The sequence below is a fragment of the Chamaea fasciata genome, unplaced genomic scaffold (assembly GCF_029207755.1).
Source record: "Chamaea fasciata isolate MVZ Bird 193981 ecotype frontalis unplaced genomic scaffold, bChaFas1.0.hap1 SCAF_12, whole genome shotgun sequence".
Classification (NCBI taxonomy): Eukaryota; Metazoa; Chordata; class Aves; order Passeriformes; family Sylviidae; genus Chamaea; species Chamaea fasciata.
The window spans coordinates 21,243,018-21,267,695 of NW_027094097.1; the positions used below are offsets into that span (position 1 = coordinate 21,243,018).

Genomic DNA, 24,678 nt, shown 5'->3' on the forward strand with positions numbered 1-24,678 from the left:
AGAAGGGAGCAGGCAACTAGGTCTGGGCAAGCCATGCCGTGAAGGTGTCTCCTGGAAAGCATCCCAGCTCTCCAGCAGCCACCCCTTGTATTGCTGCTGAGCACAGAAACGTGAGCCTGAGGGAATCCTGGACTCGAGTGTGGTGCCCGCAGTCAGACCCTTGCTGTAAAGAAATGAACGATGAACTGAGAAGCCCATGCTGGTGTCACACTTGGAGCATTTACTGGTTCATGCTGTCAGACCTTGGGATGTCATCCCACAGGTGACTAATTATTGTTCATCTGCTTGCAGCCTGTGACAGTGGACGTAGGGCAGACCTGTCACCTCTACATCGCATTTGACCCAGCTTATGGACTGGATTTTAATAGCTGGAAAACAATGAAGATCCTGAAGATAGAAATGGTCAGGGGCCATCCTTATGTGGAGCGTATCACCCTTTGCGGGGAAGCCCACTTCCCAAATCTCCAAATCCAGCCCAGCACCCTGGAATTTGGCGGCATCGTGGCTGGCACGAAACAGGAGCGTTCTCTGGAGATGACCAACTGCAGCCCACTTCCCGTCAAGTACCACTGGTCATTCCAGATGGACGACCATGTGAAGAAGTTGAGGTATGTGCACCTTTGCCCTGTCCTTGAAGCTCTTCTTCCTGGTGTCCTGTTAGTACTTGGCAAAGAACAAAGCTGTTTGCCTAGGAGCTGACAAACTGCTTCTGCCTTGTCCTTGTGCAAATAACACTGACCGGCTGCGGTCAGGCTGGATGCTCAGGGAATAGGTTTGCCACCAATTTGGTGCTCATCGTGGTTTCCCCTGGGAAGGAAAGCTGGGGCAAAGGCTGCTTTCTCAGACCTCCGTGGCCTGAGGCACTGTCCACCCTGATGAAGGGCTCCTAGTCCCAGCTGCCACAGTGCTGCTGGAGGCCCTTTTGGCCCCTTTGCTTTGGGATGGGTCCTCTCTGCAGGAGCTGCTCTCTGCTCCTTGCCTTCCTCCCTTGCGCTGTGCTGGAGGACGCCCAGAAAGTCCCAACACCAGAGAAAGAGCTACTTAGCAACTGGGCTGATGCTGAACCTCTTGTTACCTTCCCTTTCCTTCTTTTCTGAGACAACTCCTTTAGTGCCAGGACAAATTCTTTCCCAGGGGTCAGCTTTCAGTGGACACCTTGGATTCCTCACGACCCTCTTTTGTGACACTTGTTACTCACGTTGACTTTTCCCCACTGCAACATGTCCCTTATAGGTTCTGTACTGCTTGACAGCAGGACTTGTTCATCACATCATCTCCTATCCCTGCCTCTCGCTCCACTGCTTTAGAGTGAAAAATGTTGTCTGGGCACCATGGTCCTGTGAAGTTGCCTCAAACCATTCATTAAAACTAAAGACAGTGGAACAGATGATTAGGGATCTCTTGGGGGTTATGGTGAGAGAGCGCCTCATGCAGAAATGAAACCCAGCCTTAGATAACAAGCTACAAAGCGAAAGACAGTTTTTCTCTGGGGAGCAGGCACTGAATGCCTGTCTGGGAATGGAGCATCCAGGTTGTGTTTGACTGCGTGGGAAGCGCTTGTATCTCAGCAGGGTGACAGGCAGGCATGGCACAACTTTGTCCCTCACGTGGCATTAGAAACACAAGCAGAGTTACCCTGAGCACCTGCTTCAATTTAAAATGGGGAATGTGACCTGAGTCACCCGGGAGTGCTGGAAAATGTCAGCCAACCTCCCCAACACTCTCAGGGAAACATTCGTGATAAATACCTGGTAAAGCCGCAGAGTTTCTGGCGTTGGGCGCTGGGGGGGCTGTGCCGGCTCATCACTGGCTGGGTCTGCCCCTTGGTGCCTCAAATCTCCCCTTTTTCTTGCCTTCCCTGTCTTTTCCTCTCCCACTGTGTTTTTTTGCATCCCCACAAGGTGTTAATCTGTGTCCACTGTAGTTCCTCGCTGCGAGCAGTAGCAGCTGCCTGCACCACTGCTACCTCAGTGTCAGCCCTGGGCCACCTTTAGATGGGACCTGCTCCAGCCTGGATTGGGAAGGGCTGGATCAAACCATTTCTCAGTTCAACGCACCAGCACCCACCCAGGGGCTGCATCCTGAGCAGGAGCTACTGGTGCAGGTGTCCTTTCCTCCCACTGCAGGTCCCTGGTCATAGTTACGTTCTTTTCCAGACATGAGCTTTGCCCACCTAAATCCCAACCCAAACCACCGACGACGGTGTCATTCCCTTTGGATAAGCCGGCAACTCAGTGGAGACACTTCAAGATTAGAAAAGCGGAGGAGCCAGCCACAGCCCTGGAAGAATCACGGGATCTTGGCCAATCTTCAGGAGCAGAGGTAGATTTTCTTGTACACCTACTGCTTGCGTTACCTCCCTAGCTTGCCACCAACAAGTCCTGCTCGTGCTGACCTCCCTTTTTGCCGCCCTGCTGTCCTGTGCCCTGAGAGCGGGCTGGGCAGCAGGGCCGGTGGCTGGACATGGGGTGTGTGGGAGGGAGAAACAGGAGAGTTCTCCTTGGAGAAACCTGCTCAGATGCTGTGTTGAGTGTGGGTTTTTTGCCTTGTTTTCTTCACAATGTAAGATGAGGCTTTTGTCTGCATCATGATGATAGGACCTCCAGCTTCCTTCCCAGAGCAAGCTGTGATGAGTCCTGATCTCCATGTACCCTCTTCCCGACCCAGCCAGACGACCTCTTTCCAGATCTCTCTCTTCACCCAAGAGCTGGTATCGCAGTGGTGGCTCTGAAGCTGTCTTACAAAATGAGACTTTGCAAAGTGGCTGTCTCTTCCTCCTAGCATAGAAAATGGCTTGTTTTTCAGGTGCCACCACGTACTTGGGAGAAGTATTACGTCCCACCAGGGTTGGAGGGAGTCACCTTTTTCATGGACTTAGGGTACACTCCCCTCGAAACTGAGAAGGTAAGAGGGAATCTGTCTCACTCCCACTTTTCCAGTGTGGCAAGCAGGGCTGTAGCTCCCAGTCCCACTGGTGGCCCTCAGCATTGCCCACAGCGGGGCCTCACATCCCTCCGGACCCATCGCAAAGTGCTGCTGAAGCAACTGGTTGTTAGAGAGGCTGTGCAGGACATGTTGTAGGGCTGCCCAAGGACGCTGTGCAGCACCGATGGAGGGCATTGCTCCCCTTGGACCTCATCAGGTGGTCCTTAGGAAATTTTTGCTGGAGCACGTTGAGAAAGCGGCATAGAAATCAGAGCGGGGCGGGGAAAGCATCAGGAGTCAGATGAACTGGGCTGGAATCCTTCCCTGAGCTCCAAGAGCTCTGGCTCTGAGTCGCCTCCTTTTCTAAAAGCAGTAAGAAATGCTTTTTAAGGGCAAGTTGTGCATCAGAGAGAATTTCTACTGCCAGGACACATCCCAGTTCACTTTCATGTAGTGTATTAATTAATGCATTGATCTGCGAGTATGGGAGAAGATTTTCCCCATGGTCCCTCCACTGGTCAGTGGCATGGATACAAGATGAGATTAGGATGATTCTGGCTGTGTTTGAGGAACAGTCCCCTCTGGCTACAGCTGCACTTTGCTCCAAGAAGCTCTTCTGCATCCAATTCCATGCTCAACACCTCAGTCTCTCCTGTCCTCCGTCCAGGTTTTCAGTACCCTGCCGATGTCGGGTGTGCTGCAGCCAGGAGAGACACAGCAGGCCTCCTTCACCTTCTTTGGCCTTCTCGACACCATCGCTCGTGTCACGGCGCTGTGCCACGTGGAGGGAGGCCCCACCTACAAGGTGAAGCTGACCGGGGAGGCCTCACGTGTCAGCTACTTGCTGAGCTCCCGGGAGATTGACTGTGGCTTACAGGTACCCCACATGTCCCCTGGCACAGCTCCCTGCCCTGCAACCATGGCCAGCGGGTTCCTGCCCGCCTCAGTCCAGGCCTCCCTCCCCTTCCCAGCCCCTTTGTTGGCCTGGGGCTTGGAAGTACAACCTTTGAGGGACAAATCTGGCATCCAAGCTGGTTTCAAATGGTCATCTCCAAGCCTCCCCAAAATGTTGAGAAAGGTACCCTGAGAAACACTGCCTCCTGGGGCAGGCAGGGTCCCAGTGGGGATGCTCTGAAGGACATGTCCCTGAGACATCCCTCTGCTGATCCATTCCCAAAGCCTGACCTCCAAGGAGATGCTCTTGTATAAAGCTCTTGCTTAACCCACACAATAATCAGGGGAAGAATTTGGGCTTCCAGTCACTACAGTTGCAGAGACTGTCCCAGAAGAATCCCCACTTCGCTCTTTTTCAGTTGAAAGCCCACAGGTATTTTCAGCTGCTGGCCCTGTCTGTGTAGCCCTGTGTGACTTCCTTGTTGCAGTATGTTGCTTGCCAATACTTGCGTGCAGGTGCCTTTTCTTCTGGAATGCCTGTCTTAGAAATGCACTGGCTTTTAGATACAATTCAATGGGGACAAAGTCATTGAAGCAAAAGAAAACTGTTCATTAGTAACAATTCAGCTGAGCCGGGTGTGTCTCCCTCCCCGAGAGCCGGGAGCCCAGCACACACACCCCTTTCACCAAAACGGCTTCTTTTATTCTTTTTACCCGGCCAGGGTGGTCCCTGTCCTCCTTCCCATCGGATGGTACTCGGGAACTTCCATTCTCTCTGACCGCCAACTCTTCTGTCCCCTCCCCTCTCATCCTACTGCCTTTTAGTCAGGTCTTCAACCCTGCCCCTCTCCCAGCTCACAGCAACACCCAACAACACGACCTGAACAAATCCAAACAATCCAAACAACAACACGCAAGAACCAACAACTTTCTTTCTTTAACCTCGTAACTCTTGGATTCATCTCACGCACCTCAGTGCCACCTCCTTTGTTTCTCCTGGCAGTTGGTGACCCCTGAGAGCACAGAGGGCCTGTGTCCCCTGGTTCATTTATTACTGGCCCTCACGTGGTCGTCACCACATGTCTGTGTGCTGCCAGAGCTCCCTGGTCCTGTGCAGGTGCCCTGTGCCTGGGGCTTGCCCAGCTTCCCAAGGGCCCGTATCTCCTCCCTGGTCCCTGCTCCCAGGTCTGCTTTCAACCCCGGGAGAGAGGAAGGAAATTCCCAGCACCAGGCCCGGGTCTGTAACTTCCTGCTCCTGTGCTTTCTCTCCAGATGTTTAATGAAATTCATCACACCACGGTCACCCTGGAGAACACCTGCAATATGGAATTCAACTGGGTGCTAAACCCTAGCACTGCAGACCAAGATCTGCCTGGTGTGTTTCTGGTCAAGCCCACCGCAGTAAGTAGCACAAGTGACTCACCCCAGCCCTGTGTCGGGTGGCCCAGGAGAGTGTGAAAGGGGAAAAAAGAGGGGGCGGGGGGGGAAAGGGACAAACAAGTCAGAGGGGAATACCCCAAACCCAGCCATGAGAGAGAGAAGGGTGTGAGCGATTTCTGCTGGGAGCAGAGAAGGTCAGACAAGTGCTGTCCTGATAGACTCCCCCACGGCCTTGGCTGGCGGGTGGCTCTGCTGTCTCACGGCAGACACCGGCGGAAGGCACAAGTGTGTTGGTCACTGTCCCGTCCCGCTGTAAGGGGAGCAGAGGAGAATTCTTTTTGATAGATTTCTCGGGCGAAAATAAGGCACAAACGCAGCAAATATTACATCTGGAAATTGGTAAAGAAAGGGTACGGCCCCGACCAGAAGGGGACAGAAAAGAGAGCAGAGAGAGAAAAATGAATGAACAACAGAGGGAGTAACAGAAGCCAGGGACAGAGCGGTACCGCTGGAAGCCTGGGGCGCTGTGTCGGCGTCCTGCTCGGCGGCTGGAGCAGGAGCCCGTGTGCGGCCAGCGCCCCGAGCGTGCTGCCGCGGCGGGCTGGGCGCGCTCCGCGCCCGCGGCAGGCGCGGCGGTCCCGCGGGCTGCGGCGTCCGGGCTCCGCAGCTGCGGCTGGGCACGGCCGGCGCGGCGGCTGCTCCCGCGGGGCAACGGCGGAGCGCTGCGGGGCCGTGGCCGGCGGGGAAGCGGCGACAGCGGGGTAGGCAGGCGGGGAAGGAGCGGCTCTGCAGGGAGCCGGGCCCTCCAGGTGCTCCCGGCACGACCACAACCAAAAATGGCGGGGGGAAATTGGCAGCGTTAACTGCTTTTGTGCGCCGAGATTCCTCCCGTAATTCAGCCCTTCTAGGAAGACTTAGTCAGACGGGCAAAGTTTGCCCGGGCTTCGCGGTCTGCCCTCCCCCAAGGGAGAGGTCGCTTGCAGCCCCCCCGAGACGGGGCCTGCCTGCATCTTCTCCTTGCAACCTCCTCCACGCCTGGAGTGTGTTAAGGCTCCCAACGCGACTGCAGCCCCTGTAGTAATTTTTCACCCCGTGTCAGAAAATGGATTTATAACATATGGTGAGGCACAAATAAAAATGGAATTGGTTCCCCACTGCGGCGGTGCGTGTCCTCCCACGGCCGGCTAGCCCCGACACGCCCCCACACGATCTATAGAAATGTGGGATCTTGGCTGCCGACCTGCCCTGCCACGTTGCGAGTGCGGAGGAAGAAAGACGGGACTCTCAAGAGGCCTGACTGCAACTTGGGTTTATTGGTAGGAAGGAGGGAGCCCTCAGCCTGCGACCGGTGCTTCAGGGAGACCCTGAATCTCAGGAGGGAGAGGGTTTTATACAGTGGCTGGAAGCTCAGGGTGGGTCCACGTGCAACCAGTGGGGTATAACTGGGGAGTGTCTACTGACGTAACAAGCATTAACATTAAATACCAATGATCCGAAGGAAGGAGGGGAAAGCTTCCAATCCAGCCAGTCGCCAGAGATCTCCCTTCGAAGCTTCTGGACCCGGGGGACAGGCCCTGGGTGACTGGCAGGGTGGGAGGGTTTCCCGACGAATGGTGGACAGGTAACCAAGGCGGGAAAGGTGAACCAAACAGGGGTTGTATGTGGGGCAGGCTGAGGGAGAAGCTTACAGTTTGTAACAAAAGGGACCTAAAAATACAACGGCACTGAACCAGGGTACAAAGAACAACTATCTTACATTAAAACTCATGATAAAGATCACGCCACCGCACCTCACAGTCACTCTGGGGACCCCGACGGCTGAGATGTCAGGCTGCTGGCACTGGAGCGTTTCTGAGGGTCGCCTTACCCAGGCTGTGTGATCACACAGGACATTGTCCTTTGCCCTGCCTCCCCACTGCCAGGGCTAAGAACCACTTACATAGCCCTTCAGTAGGCGTGCTGGTCCCTGCCTCCTGCAGCTTTGTGCTGTGCAGAGGCTTTGTGGGGCAGTGAGGGGGCCGGGGAGCAGCGGGGCTGGAGGAGCGATGAGAAAAATTTGCAGCGTCATCCCACCATTTGTCCAAGCTTCTCAGTCCTGCCTGGGTGTCTTTGAGCCGAAGCAGCACTCCTGCCTTTGTCCCTCCTTGCAGTGGGAAGAGGGAGCCGATTTGCTTTCCCATTTCTTCATGCCTGTCCTACAAGGGATGGGAGGAGCTGCTGGCCCTGCTGAGTGCGAGGGCTTCTCTTCCATAGCCAAAAAAGCCTTTTCTTGTTGGGGCGGGCTCTTGCTGGCAGAGGGCGAACCCCATGAGCAGCAGAGCTGTGCTCACATCACATCAGGCTGTGCTGGGGCTGCAGGCAGATGAGCTCTTGGGAGGACACACTGCACCCCCCGGGTCAGTGGCTCGATCTTTTGGGCACAAGGAAGGTAGGAGGTGTGAGAAGCAAAGCCCACTCATCAGTTAAAATTTCAAGAAAATTTAATATGAGACAATAGGGGCCAAAGTCAATAAAGCAGAAGGAACAGCACTGCCTGCTTAGCCACATTAGCTGCAGCCAGAGGCACACACCAGTCAACACAACACCCCTTGTATAGCCGGGGTATTGCATCAGCCCAATGCGTATTTACAAGCAGTTCTTTGTATTCCAACGTTTTAACAGAGTTCCTTCTCCGTCCGGCCTTTTTGGAGCATATGCGGTTGTCCTAGTCCTGGTCCTTTGTTACTTTTTGACACATTCAACAGGCTTCAATTCCTTCATTGGTTAAATGTTAATATTACAACAATTCTTCACCAGCATTGGTATCACAACAAAACATTTGAATTAAAAGAACTCTAAACTTCAGCAAAACTTCTTTTACAAAAGTCAACATTATAAAACATACAGTGTTTACTCTAACAATTGCAAAAGCCAACACTGTAATGTATTTATCATGATGGTGGTGTGGTTTGATGGCTTCTTGTAGATGAGAACCTGTCTTCTCAGCCTGTCTGTCCCCTGAACCATTCCCCATCAAACTCTGATGCATCCCCTCTCTCTTCTCCTGTCCCTGCAGGGCTCCATTGCACCTGGCGAGACGCAAGAGCTGAATTTTTCTTACGTGCCAGGATTACCAGGAGCCTTCAGCAGGACTTACCACCTCAAAGTGGGTGACCTGGAGCCAGAAAGTATCCGTCTGAAAGGAGAAGCATCCTTTCCCATGTTTAGTGTGAACCTGCCCTGGAACATCAAAGGTGGGCACTGCCTGTCTGCCTCCAGGAGGGGCCCCTCTGGTTTTGTTCCCTACCATATGCCCACGGGGCAGCTCGTGCCCACCTCCAGCAAGCCTGGAGGGTTGCAGGACTCCCAGACCAACTCAAGCTCTCTGGTTGCCTCATGAGTCTTGAGCAAGGATCCCATGTGGTCTTTGTCCCAGGAACCATCCTGCAGAGCTTGCCAGCACATCTGGCAGGGTTCTGAAGGGTGATGGCTAGACTGAAAGGCTTGGGAAAGCTCTAGGAGAGGCTGGCAGGGCTTCTGGCAGGGTTGGATTTGTGTGACATTGCAGGGGATGAGATGCTCCTCTGTGGGGAGGCAGATGGGTGAGGATGCAGAGAGGAGCAGCAGCATCCACTTTCCATAGAGGGCTTGAGGGATTTCTTTCTGGAAGGAACCAGTGGTGGGAGGCAGGGACTTCCCAGCTTTAATGGGATTGGCACTTTGCTCACACTTCTCTTTGTGGATGTTTTCTTCCTTCAGGAAATGAAAAGTATAAGGAGCCATTGGAACGGCATGTAAAACAGCAGCAACAACCAAGTCAAAGGAAAGAATCAGCTGTTGTGAAGAAGACTCAGAGCCCGAAGACTAAGACCTTGAAGTCTCAGCCCCCAGTGACTCAGACCCTGAAAACTCAGGCCCCGGTGACTCCGACCTCAAAGACTCAGACCTCGAAGACTCGGAATCGGAAGACTCAGAACCGGAAGCCCGGCTTGCTTGGCTCTGGCGATACAGTAAGAACAGCTGCAGCCCAGTTTGGCACACGCCACCCTCTCCGTGTCACCTGAGGCCCTTGCAGCCCACAGCAGCTTCCTGGTGCCCTGATGGCATTTGGGACCTCCCTGCCCACTTTACAGCCATGTGTCACCTCAGCATTGCCCCTAGGGCTGCCACTCTGGTCATGGTCTCTTCTGGGGTTGCACCAGCTTCCTGGCTACCCCAGGGAGAGATCCTGAAGGCCATGCTCAAGGGATGGAGTTGATGGCGCTTTGAAGGAGATGCAGGTCATTTCTGGGGAGTTTGCTGGTCCCAGCCCGAGCCCTGTCAGATTTACAGACCCAAACAGTAGGTGCCTGATTGTGCCCTGGGACTGTGCTGGCCGTGCTCATCTCCACGAGGCACCAGCTACCAAGCTGTGCTTTTCAAGACACAAAGCTTTCAAGGCTTTCCCGGTTCCCTTTCAAGACAGCTTTTGTCCAAGCTGCCTTGGTACTGGCTGGGGGCAAGCAAGGGTCTGGAGCTCTGGAAGGTTCCTGGCTTGTCTGTCTGCCCGGCCAGATCAGCTTTGCCAACAGTGGCTGGGCAGGCAAAGGTGTGGGAGTGACTTCCCTGGAGATGAGGTCCTGGCTAAGAGCAGGCGGTGTCACGGACACTGAGCAGCCAGACAGGAGGACCCCACAGCCCCTCTCAACAGCAGCAGGGTGGGATCCTTTCTGAGACAGACGCCCAGCTGCAGATAATAATGGCAGAGAAGGCTGGTTTGGAGGTGCAGCAAAAGCTCTCATCCCATCCCCTGAAGAGCGGGTTCCCTGACGAGGAGCTGCTCCAGAGTCTTATCAAGTGAGTAAGGATTCCCATCCCCATCTCCAGGTGCCCCGTGGGGAACATCTAGCAATGTCTCCTTGTCCTGAGAGATCCTTGTGTCTGCACAACTGGGGAATAGCCAGGGACTTCAGAAAGGGTCTGGTCCCGGTGGCTGACAGGCTACGTCTGAGCAGAGGAGTGTCCTCCCTTCCCCAGCACCACGCTGAGCTTTGGACTGCTCAGCTCCCCACAGGTGTGGGGTTCTGTCCCTGCAGCTGAGGGGACCCAGCGCAGACCTTCAAGCCCTTCCAGGCCGCATAAATTCTGTCCCTGCTGACTAGCGCTAGAAGAGACAACTCCCAGCTGACGTCTTGGTTCCAACTAACAGAGCACACTAGACAAACGGAGAAGGGAACTGCACGTGTCAGCAAACACTTTAAAATCCAAACTCAGATGGCTCGAATCCTGGTGGGGTGGCAGGGCTTATCTAGGTTCCTTGGTCTCTTCCCTTTGCGCCATCATGATGCAGCACAAGCACAGGAGGCTTCCATTCAGGAGGAAGATGCTCTGCAGAACAGATCATATGATCTGGTTGCAGGGCAATGAAGATTTCCTGTGCGGGCAAATCTTTCTTCTAGGCCCTGAGGCAATTTCAGGCTCAGGCTGTACACGAGGCTAAGCAGTTTCATTGAGACCAGTGGAGGCCCAGTGTACTCACCTCTACTGGCTTTTCATGGCAGAGGAGCTGCAACCAGTGTCCATTTTAAACTAATTTTAGTTTCAGCTACCATGGGTGGCTGATAAAACCTAGGACCTGCACTCCTCCTGATTTCCCAAAGTCGTTGCCAGGTGGTCAGGCCTCGGGTTTCCTATGCTTGAGCTGAGTTTTTACAGCAATGAATACAGAATTACCCACTTTATTTGCATCTTCCATCCACCTGAAACTGTAGCCAGGCTGTGGTTTAAGGACTGTCCTTACTCCTTCTTCCAGCATTGAGCCGCTTGAGTATGTCCTGGACCTGGGGTCTGTATTTAAGGGCTGCACTGAGAGACGCACTCTGGAGATCACCAACCCTGGGGAGATGCTTTTGTCCTTCCGGATGGATGTGTCTGTCCTGCAGGACACAGGTAAGCAGTGCTGGAGACACTTCCTGTGGGCTTGAAGGAGGTGTCTCAGACAGATTAGCTTAAGCCACTGAACTTGGGGACGTTTCTGAGCTTTTTCTTCTCAGTGGCCCTGCTGGGAGCTTCAGAGTCTCAATTCTCCTGGCCAGCCATGCCCAAGGACCTGGCCTGCCTGTGACTGCCCTAACGCTTCAGTGCAGGGGCCAGATGGGCTCATCAGCCCGGTCACCTCTCAGCATCTTCTGCCCTTGGCTCCCACCAGCATGAAGTTTCTTTGGGCACTCTGTGGACTTGTTTTGTGAACCAGTGGGGTCTGCTGTGTTTTGGAAGTGCTTTGTTTGGAGTTCACGCTGTCACCGCACTTGTGTTAAGCCTTTATTGAGGAAACAGCCTGTCAGATCCTCTGGTGGATGAAAAGAGGCTTCCAAAAGTGGCCTTGAGGCAAGGCTGTGCTTCCATCACACAGAGGCTCGCTGTGTCTGAGGGGTGTTCACAGGTGCACTCTTTTACGTTTTTGTCCAGGTCACCGCACGGCAGGGGGGTTTTCCCAGACTTCTCAGCCAGGACACCTGTAGGGCCTTAAACATGCTTATGACACATTTCATGTCTCTTGTGTATCTCAGCTGCTTTGTTTTCATCTGTTCAAGGTTTCAGTGTGGACCTGGACCAAATGGAGGACCTGCCTCCCAGACACACCGTGACATTTGAAGTGTGCTTTGAAAGTGCTTGCCGCCCACAGGGTGACGTGGATGTGCTGCTGCCCATCAAGGTACCACAGCTCTTGGGGCAGGCAGCAGGCTGGGCACCGCAGCAGCTGTCACCTGCACCCTCCGCTGAATTCCCTGTCCTTCTCCAGGTAGAAAAAGGCCCCACGTCTCACATCCGCCTCCATGCCGCTGTCATTGAACTGTCACTCAGACTTTCAAAGAACACTCTGGAGTTCTCGGATACCCTCGTTGGGCAGTGCCAGACTGAGACAGTCCGGCTCTACAACTGGTTCCATGTCCCCTGCACTTGGTTTATTACTGCCATCCAGCCTGTAATGGAGGTAAAGCACGGGCAACACTGAACACGTAACTTCTTGGTTGGGTTTTCTTTGTGTCTCTTGCCCTTTCTACTCCTGTGGCTGCCTGAGCACTTGGGTCTACAGCGTGTTTGAGGAAGCTTCTGAGGGTCTAGATCAAGGCTGGTTTGCCTGGACCTGTTCTATTAGCTGATGCTTTGCTTTTCTAGCACCTTCACCCATTCCCCCTCCTCTGAGGACTCCAGTTCCCTCTCTGCCTGCCCTGTCTACAGGTTTTCCCTCCAGCTCTAGGCTATGGGGGCCACGCTTGTTGTGGCTGTGGGTGCCCTCAGCACCGTATCAGTGTCTCAGAGCACTGCAGGAACTGAGGCTCTGTCCTCGCAGACCCAGGAGACCTGACAGGATTCGTTTCTGTGCCCGGAACAATCAACGCAAACGCAGGACACCAGCCCTACATCAGAAGAAGCAGGCACTGGAGGATGAGCCCTGTCCCTTTGAAGTGATGCCCTCCGAAGGAACCCTTGAGGCAGGAAGCTGGCAGGACTTGAAAATCCGGTTTACACCAAACGAGGACGTGAGATTGGCAGGTGTCAGCCCAGGAGGCCGAAAGGAGGGCCTGGTGCCGAGAGTGTGCTCTGAGCTCTGCCTTGGCAGGGAGCTTTCTGCAAGCCCCGTACTCAGCTACTCAGCGTGGCTCAGTTCACCCCACAGAGCATTGCCGTGAGATGTGCTTTGAAATGCCCACAGGGAGCTTGCACAGAGAGCATCGGGGCTCTGTGGCTGCCTCTCGGCACACGGGAGGGATGTGCCCAACTCCCCTCAGCCTCCCCCTTGCCCGGCTGTATTTGCAGCTGCGACACTCGGTGCAGAGCAGCTGCACACCGGCAGAGGATAATCCTGGAATGGTCCGTCTAGGCTCATCCTGCTGCAGAACTGACAGACAAAACAGCCACCAGACACCTTCCTGGGCACAGCAGGACAGTCACCTGTAGTGCTGTGCTGCCAGCAGTCCCTGGGGCTCTGGCCTGCCTGCACAATCCCATGCAGCGGGGGATTCAACTTAAAGGATGGAGCGTTCCCAAAAGTAGTTTGCCTGTGGCCGCTGGGTCTTGGAAACTGATGGCCTGTACCGGTATGGACACAAGTGCTTCTGTGCCTGCAGACAGTCCCAGGGATCTTTTAATTGCTCAAGAGACATAACCATCTTGTGTCCGGCTTTGCCCAGAGCCAGACACTAAGCAGTGAAGATGATCCTTATTTCTAGCCGGTGAGAGCTCATTTGCCTCTCTCCTGGAGCTGGCGTTTGCCTGATGCAGCAGTGCCAGGACTGTGTCTGGACACTGTAACCCCGAGGGCCCTTCTCATGAGCACTGCACTCCTGCATGACTAGGTGAAAACATCTGACAGTCCATTGTAGATCCATCTGATGCCCAAATACCCAGTTACAGTGCACACCAGGATTTATCCCAGTTATTCGGCCCCAGACTACTACAGACGCTGTAGTCCCTGGCGTCAGTAAATACCTGGTGGTTTCCATTCACCTTGGAGGGACTGGGAACACCCTGACCTTGGAGAAAGCGTTGTATCTGGGGTCCTGTCACCTGGGACTTCATGGATGAGTTTTCTTCACTTTTCTCTTTTCAGAGGTCTTACAAGAATGAGCTGAAGCTTAACGTTTGTGAGAGCAGCAATTGCTTAATGCTGCACCTGTCAGGACAAGGTCTGGAGCCACGGCTGGAGTTCAGCCCCCCGGCACTAGAGATGGGATGGGTGCTGGTGGACAGCGACGGAGTGGAGGCCACAGTGGTGGTGAAGATCCCATGCAACTTCCCCATTGAGTTTTACTCCCTGGATTTTGATGAGCAGTACCTTGAGGAGGAGAAGGTGAGAAGGCAGGTCTGGTCCCCATGTACATGCTGCCCAAGCTTCACAGCACTCCAGCATTCCCAGGCTTGTGCCAGGGCGACGGAGGCAATCCCCAGGGAAAGCCAACTCTGCTGACATGCTGTGGGAGGACTTCAATAGCTTGTGTTGTTGGGAGGAAGAGAGGAGACAGAAAATGGGTTTGTTGAGCGTGTGTGATGAAAGGCCAGAGAAGGAATCTTGCGTATGGTTTCTCTTCCCTGCGCACACAGATCCTGCGGACGGCAGTGGGGTCTGAGTACCAGAAGAAGTTTCTAATGCCTCCCCGTGCCGTGGGCGAGACGCTGCCCCCAGAGCTGCTGGAGTACTATGAAGCCCAGAAGAGGCTGAATGCTCAACAGGGAGAGGTCAAGGCCATGGCAGAGGCTGAGGCTGAGGCCATGGGCGAGGCAGAAGCAGGTCAGAAAAACAGTGAGGGTTTGGCAGCGTCTGTTTTGACTGTGGTCGCAGCACCCATACACCCTGAACGCTGTCACCTTCGGGGAAAGCCCATGCTTTTAAAAACTGCCTGTTCCCCAGCTTGGTGGAGGAACTCTTGGGTGAAGGACTGTGGCATCCTCTACCAACCCTGAGTGTAGCCAAAGCAAGCTCCTATCTGCCTGCCGTAGACTGGGGAAATAATCGGGATATTCCACAAAGACTAGGATTGGATGAGTTCTTCAGCCAGTAGAACCAGGTCTAATATCACTGGCTCTTTTATATTTGCACTTTCCTAGCAACAAAAGAACAAGCTCATGTTGCTTTCACCAAGTCTCCTTTTCCGGGATCTGAGCAGATTGGGAGGATGAGGAGGATCAAAGGTAGGCAGGAGGCTGACCTTTTCCCCTGGTTTTTCACTGCAGCACATCACAGGGCTGTCCCATTCTATCCTGAGGCCATGGTGAAGGCGACTGGGAATCCTGTCTCTCGAGCTGTCATTCGCCACCTGGGCATTGACCAGTCTTCAGAGAGGTGTGAAGCACAGCAGGACAAAGGGATTGTTGTCATTGTCCACGGGCCACCCCTGGCAGGTATGTGAGCTGCAGCCCTGGGCTGCAGGGAGAGGGGCAAGCAGGAGAAATACATCCTGGTGGACCTTGGTGCTTAAGGCAAAGACCTCAGCCGAACAGGAGGTGGAGATGATCCTCCTGGCTCTAGAATTCAGAGCTGGCAACCACGCTCCAGCTGCCTCCCTCATGGCCTCCCCTGGAGGGACGCTTGATTTCCCCCTGTTCTTTTAACTTTGAAATCTTGTTGGAGATTTTTCCAGGGCCTGTCCCTGTAATGCCTCATGTGCACGTGTCACCAAGCAGTCCTCCTCTCTCTCTCAGGAAAGACAGAGATGGCGGCGGCCCTGTGTCACCATTACGACGCTGCTCCCTTGTCCCTTGACACCGTGGTGAAAGAGGCCATTGCCAATGATGGCAGCCAGGCAGGGCTCCGTGCCCGGGAGCTTTGCACCGAGGCTGCCATGGAGCTGAAAAGCAAAAACGAAGGTAATGCTGGTGAGGAGAAATGCCAGACCCAGAGCCAGTGCTTGAGAAACCCACCATGACTGTCCACTTCTGCTCACTCAGAGCAGCAGTTTTTCATTCTTTGCGTCTCTTAGGGAACATGGGTGAAGTGCATCTCTGGCTGGTCTTCAAAAAATAAAAAATCAATTTTAAGGGCTCAGTCAGGGATTCTTTGATATCCCCCTTCGCTGCCATGCTTGGCACGTGTTCATTTTTCTAAGGGTGGTGAAGCATGCCCGTCTCTTTCCCAAATATTTTCTATTTCCTCAAAGCTGAATCAAGCTTGCTTCTCATGGGCAGCAGGCAGAACTGCTGCCCACTTTACCAAGGAAAAAGCCTTCTGAAGTGGCTCATTAAGCACAAGAGGACTGACTATGAGTGTAACCTTGCAAACAAGAGGAAGGGAAGGACAGCCTCCCAGAGGAGTTTCCAATCAGAGACATGCTACAAATGAGCTCTTGTCTCCCGGGATTTACCTGTGCTCACTGTCAGGTTACACAGCTCGTGTATGTTGGGCTGTTCTCCATGTGAGACCAGAGACTTTTAGGAAGCTTACTGGGCAGCTGGTAGCCTGAGCTCTGCAGGGTGAGGCCAGACCTGCCACAGTGCAGGGGGAAGTTTTGCATTGCTCACTTTTGAACCTGGCTGGGTTGGGAGCTGGCGGAAGGAAAAGGAGTCTGTGTCCCAGCAGGGTTTTCCCACAAGGAGCATTTAGCTTCAGCAGAGACGGGTGGTGCAAGCGGGGCAGGGCTGCAGGTCTCCACAGGAGAATGCAGGATGGGTGCAGTGTATGGAAACAATGGTCCTGGAGGACAAATCCTTGGCTTGATCCATAGGGGAACTCCTGTGCAAGCAGTGTCACCTGCATGCACAGTTGTTAGGAGGGACATAGTGCTGGCTTTAAAATCAAGGATGGGATAGCGTGCTGGTAAGAGAAGCAGGGAGGGAGCTGCTTCTGAGTGTTGCCAGTGCCCGGCAGACTGGGGAAAAAGTGCCGCGTTCCTTCCAGGGTCCAAGGCTGTGCCCATTGTGGTGAAAGGTGCCTACTTGCTTTTCAAAGCCCTCCTGAACCATATGTCCCCTATGCAGCTAAAAAGCGTCAGCACGCCATTCCGGCCAAGAGAAGACAAGCCTCTCAGGAGAAAATGAACAAGAAGAATGCCAAAGGCAAGAGCACACCAGCGCAAAAGAAGACGGAGCCAGCCAGCAAACCCCAGGTAAACATGATCTGCCTGGGTTGGTGCCTGGGACCTTTGCATTGTCTGTGAGATGGGCAGGGGCTGCTTACAGTGGAGGCTCTGTGCCAGCCAGGGCCTGGTATGTGGATCCATTGCACCAGGAGTTTGCAGGCTTGGGTCTCTGCTGGCCAGGGGATGGGCCCTCCAGGACCATCCCCTGGAGCCCCCAGCCTGCACTGCAGGGTTGTTCTAGTCTCCACTAGTGAGGAACCCCAGCTGCAAGCCCAGCAGTGGGAGTTGTCCAGGGCTTTCCACCGGGGTGTATTTTCCTTACAATGGTCCACATTACAGTTCACAGTTTCCACTGCTCCTGCACCGCAGCAGCTGAACATCACCAGCAGTTGTGGGGAAGAGCTGAACTGCCTGAGCTGTGTGCTGCCCGAGCACCTGCTGGTGGAGATCCTCTGTGAGAGGCTGAAGGTATGTGGGGTGGGGAAAAGGAGACATTCCTGCTCCGGAGAACAGGCAGTGAGGTACAACTCGGAGAGGAGGAGGTCTGTACATGCTCTTGGAGGATCCTGGCCTGTGTGCAGGGAACCCTGGGGGAAGCTGCAGATGCCCTTAGTTGGCAGAGCCTAAGGACAGACACAAGCTGCTCTTAGCTAATGCACCTGGAACAAGGACAGCTGGTGCCCTGTGACATCTGGGTTTACTGTCCAGCTGTGAGCTCCCTGTGTGCAATGGCTGACTTACTCTTCCCTTTATTTGCAGCACGAAGACTGCTGCAAGGGAGTGGTCTTTGATGGCTTGGAGAGCCTCTTTGCAAGAAGCCTGGAATCTTCTCTGCTCTGTGTACTCACAGCTGTCAAGAATCGCCATTATATCTACGTGGTGCACGTGCATCGGGATTATGCTTCTTGGAAAGCCAGGAAGGAAGCTGAAATACAGAGGAAGGAAGATGAAAGACAGAGGGAAGGTGAGATATGTCTGTCCCTCTCAAATCTTCTCTCTCAAGCCCTCAGACTTATCTCTGTGTGTCTGGGTTTGCAGCAGAGCTTGTAAGAAGTGTTTTTATTCATCTTTCCACCTTCTGCCTCTGTAACCACACTCATCTCAGAGTTGCAGGAGACTGGAGGCTTTAAGACACCTTAATCTCTAACATTCAAGCTTGGGCAGAAGTTCAAGCTGTTGTAGCTCAGTGACAAACAACTGTCCTCAGCCCTGGTGCACTTAAGCCAGGAAAAGCACAGGAACTCACTGCCTGGCCATCGTTTGAGGGATTGTCTGAATTTTGGAGCAGGGATATGAGCTCCCCAATGTCTCCTGGTGTGATATGCTGGGTTGGGAAAAGCTGTGAGTCCTTGCAGCTGACTCCCAAAGCACCCAGCTGTGCTTGCTGTCACTCATGGTTTCTCCTCTGGTTTGTGCTAAAGAACTGCAGCGGGAGGAAGCTCTTCAGAGGAACAGAGAACGTGCCTTGAGAATGGATGAGGAAGAGTATGATGCCCTCCCTGAGGAGGAGAAAGCTGCCGTGGATGAAATAATATGGGAATTGAACCATATGCGGAGGGAGAGGCGAGTAAGCCTTCCATGGGTTCCTGCTCAGGGTAGTGTCCCCGGAGGGTCTCCCTGCTCCAAGGACTCTGAGCTCAGACATGTTTGATAGCAAAGGCCAGAAGCAACACAGGGATGGCCACTCTTAGCTCCCCGGCTCCCAAGGGAGGAAGGACCTTCTTCTGTTGAGGTAGAACATCTTCTTCTCTATGGTGAAGACAGAGCTGGGCTGATAGGGTTTTTTACTGCAGCTGAATCCCACTGGGGCAGCCCATGAGATGAACAGGTTAGCAAAGCTTGGGAGTCCACCGACGCTTGTGAAGCCTGGGAGGCCACAGGGGAAGCAGCCAGCAGAGACAAGGACTTGGAGGCTGTCTACCAAAAGAATGATCTGAACAGTGTTTGTTTCTTGCTGCCTCAGGTTTCAGACACAGAAAACATCCTGGGGATTGTTCAGGCTGAAAACATCAAAATCTCTGCAAAGGTCTATGATGTTTCTCTGAGGATCGACATGCCTGAAGGTCAGTGGACGCCTCCCAGACAAAGCAGTCCAGGTGCACTGCATTACCTTGGGGGGCGGGCGACCAAAGCGCATGGGATGGGATGGGATGGGATGGGATGGGATGGGATGGGATGGGATGGGATGGGATGGGATGGGATGGGATGGGATAGCATGCAAGGATGGCATGGACACATGAAGCACAAACCCTGCAAGTGGTGTGGAATAATGCATTGTCAGGGCATTGACAGCCTTAAGTCTCTCCCCTCTGAACTTTGAAGTGTGCAGCTTCACGTGCAGATTGGATTTGGGGGCTTTGAAACAACAGTGACGGGAACAGGCAGTTGGCAACTCCCACGGGCTCAGCACAGCATATAAAGTAATTTCCGTAGCTACTAATCCTGCAGATAATTTGAGTAGGAAGAGAAAAGGCAGACAAATAGCTGGAAAATACTGTCAAGAACAGAAACTTGCTGGAAAGGGTTTTGTGTCAAGACCTCCATGTAGTTTGTGACCTGGCGTGTTCTGCAGCTGATAAATACCATTTCTGACCTGGCTCTGCGGGTTTTCTGCAGGTCCAGATGGAAGTTTGGAATTTGGAACCATTAATGTCCTAGATAAGGTGAAGAAAGTCCTGAGTCTAAAGAACAAAGGGGTATACAACATTGAGTACAGGTGAGTCCAGCTGCCTGGTAGTGAGCATTTCTTCAGATTCCCAGGCCTGCATTCTCCCTCTGTCAATGGCTAGAACCTGTTTTCATGCTGGCTACCTCATGGGAAATACAAAACCCGGACTCTCTAATCTCAACTATTTTACTAGAGAATCCAGCCACAAACCAGCAATTCTTCACAGCTCAGCACGAACCCAAAGGAGAGCCCCAAAAATTTCAGCCACTGAAATGATGAGATTCATTGCTTTTCTTTGATGGTCACTTCCTTTCTCTTTCTGAGACTCTGTAAAGAAGCAAATGAAAAATTCTGGTGTCAAGGTTTCATGCATTAACCTTGTGATTGTCTGCACTCTCTGTCAAGATCCAGGATTCCCTGAGCAGAGCTGAACTCTCCCTTTTTTTTTGTTTTTTTTTTTCTGGTCCTATGCAAAGTCCTGGCCGTGCTGGTGGTGCCTGTACTTTTAACTGCAGAGATCTCCATTCCTTCCCTTTCTCCCCAGCTTCACGCTGAAGGGTGCAGGTCCCAGGACGCAAAACTTGGCATCCCACTTCAGCGTTGAGCCTCGGTCGGGCATGCTGACTGCCTCCCAGCCTGGTGTGAATATTGAGATGCTCTTCCACCCCACAAGTGAAATCTTCCTCAAGAACAAACCCATCCTGTACTGCCAGGTGAGCTGCTTGGGCCAGGCTGTGTTATCTCTCGACATTTTGGGAGTGTAAACAGGATAGGTGTCGAGTGGAAGGAGTGCTTTAACTGGAGAATCCTCTCTCCTACATACACAAACAAAGTCTTTCAAAACCATTTGGGAGGCTTCTTAAGTGGAGCTGAGCTTCTGACTCCGGAGGAGGTGCTTAAACAGGGAGGGGTAAACTGATGGAGGCCTGGGGTGGAGACTGGGGACTGGGGTAGAGGCTGGCCTCTTTGCTGTGTTTACCACCCCTTCCTGTGGACACAGGTGATAGACGGCAGCTCAGGGGAAGGAGGCCAGACTGTTGCCGAGATCCCACTGAGGGTGTCGGTGAGAGCTGTGTACAGCAAGTACAGCATTGAGCCCGCCTCACCCATCGACTTCGGTGCCATGCTCGAGGGCACCAAGAAGACCCAGACTGTCATCCTGGAGAACAAAGGCATGCTCAGCTTCGAATTCTACATCCACCGAGCACCCGAGGATGCATCTGCATGGGAAAGCCAAAGGTACGAGAAGCCCTGCACCACCTTTCCTGTCTGAGGAGGCACCAGCCCACGGCTGGTATGTGGCAGGCAGCCAGGAGACCTGGGCTGTTGTCCGTTTGCATCCCTGGCTTGGGGAGAGGGAGCAAAAAAACACCGCAGTGTCCCCAGGTGTAGTACAAAGCTGGTGATAGAGCTCCTGTCCAGCAATGGGTGCTGCACTCAGGGAGCCATCAGGAGCAGGAAGGCTTCCCTCCGTGTGGAGGAAGGCCAGCTTTGGCCTCAGAGAAAGGCAGGGGAGCTCAGCATGACAGATACCTCTGCTTTCTCCTCTCAGTTCAAAGCAAGAGCAATCTGCTCCATCAGCTGCAAAGCGCTCAACAGGAAAGAAATCGAGCTCCTTGACAGGTGGGTGACTCCTGCTCCCCAACAGTGCTGCTGCCGCGGGGGATGTGAGAAGATGCTGCTGTGCCCTGGCTGGGGGCTCATGGCTATAGGGTGGGACACGGTCTACAGGATGGAACCCAGTATCTGCTCAGTCCCACTGACACTCCTGTACTTTGGCTCTGACCTGGACTTGTGGGATCAACAGGGGGGAGCAGGTCCTGTGTTTGGTAGCTGCTAGCCAGCATAGGTCTGTGAACACCACAGAAGCAAAAACACGCCTCAGTGAACTCCCAGTCCGCAGAGCTCAGACAACATTGCTTTTTCTTCTTCCAAGTCACCTACCTTTCTCCTGTCCTTTCTCACAGCTATTTCTGCTCTCCTGTGTTACCTCTGGAGGCTGAAGGATCACAGCTACCACCTTCATTCTTTACACTCAAACTCCTTTCTCTCTGCTACTTGGGACAGGCTTGCAGCTCCTCTTGGCTTGTTGGTCTCAGCCTGGGGCTGCCCTTGGGCCATGGAGTCATCCTTCCCTGCCCTGGGACTGGGGTGCTTGGGCCCAGCTGGAGGCCAAGGCGGGACACACTCTTTGCTGGGGTGCTCAAGGCACAGCTGTTAGCCATCAGCCTCTCCTGGAACTTTTTCTGCAGGGTCCCCTCAGTCTTGGCATGTTCACGGTGTCCCCTTGCTCCGGCTCCATCAGTCCGTGGGGCCAGCAGAAGATCACAGTGGAATGCCTGGCAGGGCAGGAGGGGACGTGTGAGGAGCAGCTCTACATTGACATCACGGGCAGAGACCCCAGGGACAATCCCCTTGGCATTCCCTTTACCCTGACTGCCGAGTCCTGCCTCCCAGGTACGTACTGCCCACAGGTTCCCTTGGTCACACCTGCTGCTGATCAGCACCTAAACTTGCTGCTTGGATAGAGATGCACGCTAGCCCTGGTGTCCCGCCTTTGAATCCTCAGAAGTTCCAGCCCTCTTCAAGTCCACCAGCAGACTCATCCTTCCCAGGCTGAGAGGGATGCATGGAAGGATAAAAGGAAAGCAGCGCTCTCTAAGACCGAGGTTGACTGAGCTCCATCCTCAAAGCCAGCTCCCCCACCCAAGGCTGGGTTTAGCAGTCACCCAGGGCAGAAAGGATGACTGAGAGGAAAAGCCTCCTGAGAGGCCAGCAGGGTCCAGATAAATTCATCAGCGAGGCTTCTCCTCCATGCTCATCCCTCTGGTCTATCCACAGGACTCGTTGAGGATGTCCTGTCAATCTTCAAGGAGTACCCGATCTGCAGCAGCACTGACCTCAGCCGCAAGCTGCGGTCAGTGGAAGGCGTGGGCTTGTTCATCAGAGATGGGAACAAATTCATCTTCAACGAGGTTCTGGTTGCGCAAGAAGCTGAAGCTCATTTCAATATCTACCATGCAAGCAGCCTGCCGTGTGATGTGGTGCTCTCCATCAGACCCCTGCGTGGAAAGGTAAGAACAGGAGGCCAAGGTGATGGTGTCCCTCTAAAGGCAGTGTGAGAGTCTGTTTTGTTCTCCAGATGCATTGCTTCCTGGGGCCCAGACTAGTCTAGCTCAGTGCAGGTCAAACTGCAGGGGAGAGCAGCAGAGCCAGGGAAGAGTTGTGTTGAATTTTGCATGTCTCAGGCAAGGTTCTGGCTCACACCTCTGGGCCTTTGGCGGGAGAAGTGAATCCTTCTGAACCTCTCCTGGACGCACACTCAGAGAGGGGCTGTCATGAACTGACATGCCAGGGTTCAAAGGAGGCATTTCCTCAGGCTCCCTGGCTTTTCCTTCACTTTGAAGGCCAGTTCCAGGTTATTTGCAGGGTTTTCCAAGCAGTGCCCACCTCCCATGTATGCTGGGGCAGCGGCCAGGGCTCAAAACACAGACTGCTTTAGCACAAGGTCAGCGTTCCCTGGGAGGGAGGGAGCCTGCCCAGGGAAACAGGGAGGAGGACACACTGCCTGGGGCTGTTCTCAGTAACGCATTTATGAATAAAACTGTGTCATGTTGAAAGGTGTTTTCTCCTAACACTGCTCTCTGGGTTCCCCCAAGGATAAAAGCCCTGTCAACAACGTTTTCAAGTTGTATGCAGTCAAGATGTCCATTCAGGGCTCATCCTGTGCTGTTGCTACGGTGACCTTCACCCCACCAGATGAGCAGACCTACGACTGCACTTTCAAGGCTTCCCTTGTCATCCCAGAAGGGTAACTGACTGTGAAATATTGGGGGAGGCTTCAGTGATAGCTCCCTCTCCACTGGGCAGGCACAGGCCTCTTGTTAGCTCTAATGCTTTCAGTAGCCATAGGCAGAGTACTTGGCATGAGATGATCTGGGAGGCAGTAACCGTTGGACAAAGCCAAAAAATGAGACTGATGGTTTATCCTTTATGAGGAATTATGAAGACATGGAAATATTAGGTAGCCAGCTGAAAGTTACTGAGATGTGCTGCAGCTGACTTGGGGATTTCCAAGGACAAAGGCCTAGATGAAGCAGTTCCTGTGCCAGCAGGTCAGCAGTCACAATTTCCTGTGTACCTGTAAAATTAAGTGCTCCTCTGATCACTGTGATTCCCTGGTATTCATTAAGCTATTTTATGTAAGGGACTGGAGCTGGTATGAAAGAGAAGCACAGTTCCTCTGCCCTGGGACCTGTGTAGTGCAGCTTTGACCTGCCCTTCCTCAACCTTTTAGTGGCTGAATTGGAGCAAGAGAAGTCTAATTGCTAATATGCAATTGCTTTCTTACTGTTCTTGGAAATGATCTTTACTGATGGTGACAATGATTTATTTTTGCCTTCTTGCTTTTGTACTGCTTTCATGCTGTGCTTTTGCTTGTTGCATGTGTCTCATCTCACTGCAGCCAGGAGATTTGCCATGCCTCATCTGGTGCCTCATTATCTACCTCCTGGATGGCATGATTCAATTAACTGAAATTATTTTTAATTGTTATTGTGGAGGGCTCTTTGGAACAGATTCCTCTTGTGAATGGCGCTGAGTGGACTGGGAAGAGCCTGGTGGGGGCTGCCTTGTGTGGTTCAGGAGCCTCAGGCAGGGAAAACACTGTGGGTGGCCCTTGCTGCCTCACTCGCCCAGGGAGAAATGGGTTAGTGCCAGCTGAAATTGTTTCTGTGCCTCTCCTGCAGCCCTGTGAAATTTAAACCCCAAATCCTGACCTTCACCATCAGCGGGAAGGGGCATGAGCCGCAGCTGACAGTCGTGTGCCCAAGTGCTTGCAGCAGGAGGGGAAATTCCGAGCTGTGCTTCAAGAGGCTCCGGCTGGGGGAGTCAGAGATGCTCCCCCTGGTCATCCAAAACAAGGGCATAATACCTGTCAAGGTGAAGACCTGCTCAAGGAATGGTCTGGTTTGGGAACAAGTGCTTGTGGCACAGGGGAAGGGTCCCAGAAAACACGGCAGACCTGGGAAGAGGTGTCAGAAATTCTTTTAAAGCAAGTGACTGACATCTGTTCTCCAAGAAGGGAGTTCTTGGAAATCGTGCCTCTAGCCTTTCTTCTTTAAGTTGAACACAGGAAAGGTGGTGCAGTATTTTCCCCCATCTCTCAGGTCACCTTTTGTTCTCATGGACATGGGGTGATTTTCCAGCTCCATTAGATTGTTTTCGATCCCAGTTTACTGCATTTTAAGTAAACTTAGTTGTGGCTTAATTACATTC

The 24,678-nt window shown here is 53.3% G+C and overlaps 1 protein-coding gene across 1 annotated transcript in view; it reads left to right on the plus strand.

The window, feature by feature from the left end:
• LOC136296104 (hydrocephalus-inducing protein homolog) overlaps nt 1-24,678 on the plus strand; it is a 149,024-nt gene that overhangs the window by 117,386 nt on the left and 6,960 nt on the right. Inside the window, 30 exon segments of the mRNA XM_066194928.1 lie at nt 292-608; nt 2,157-2,322; nt 2,806-2,904; nt 3,593-3,802; nt 5,092-5,220; nt 8,255-8,432; nt 8,938-9,068; nt 9,132-9,188; nt 9,893-10,014; nt 10,970-11,106; nt 11,751-11,872; nt 11,960-12,156; nt 12,569-12,701; nt 13,772-14,011; nt 14,263-14,449; nt 14,893-15,060; nt 15,361-15,534; nt 16,633-16,756; nt 17,054-17,201; nt 17,493-17,697; nt 18,155-18,300; nt 18,697-18,796; nt 19,350-19,449; nt 19,946-20,114; nt 20,402-20,640; nt 20,954-21,022; nt 21,650-21,858; nt 22,243-22,475; nt 23,061-23,212; nt 24,150-24,342. Coding sequence (XP_066051025.1) covers nt 292-608; nt 2,157-2,322; nt 2,806-2,904; nt 3,593-3,802; nt 5,092-5,220; nt 8,255-8,432; nt 8,938-9,068; nt 9,132-9,188; nt 9,893-10,014; nt 10,970-11,106; nt 11,751-11,872; nt 11,960-12,156; nt 12,569-12,701; nt 13,772-14,011; nt 14,263-14,449; nt 14,893-15,060; nt 15,361-15,534; nt 16,633-16,756; nt 17,054-17,201; nt 17,493-17,697; nt 18,155-18,300; nt 18,697-18,796; nt 19,350-19,449; nt 19,946-20,114; nt 20,402-20,640; nt 20,954-21,022; nt 21,650-21,858; nt 22,243-22,475; nt 23,061-23,212; nt 24,150-24,342 — 4,854 coding nt within the window.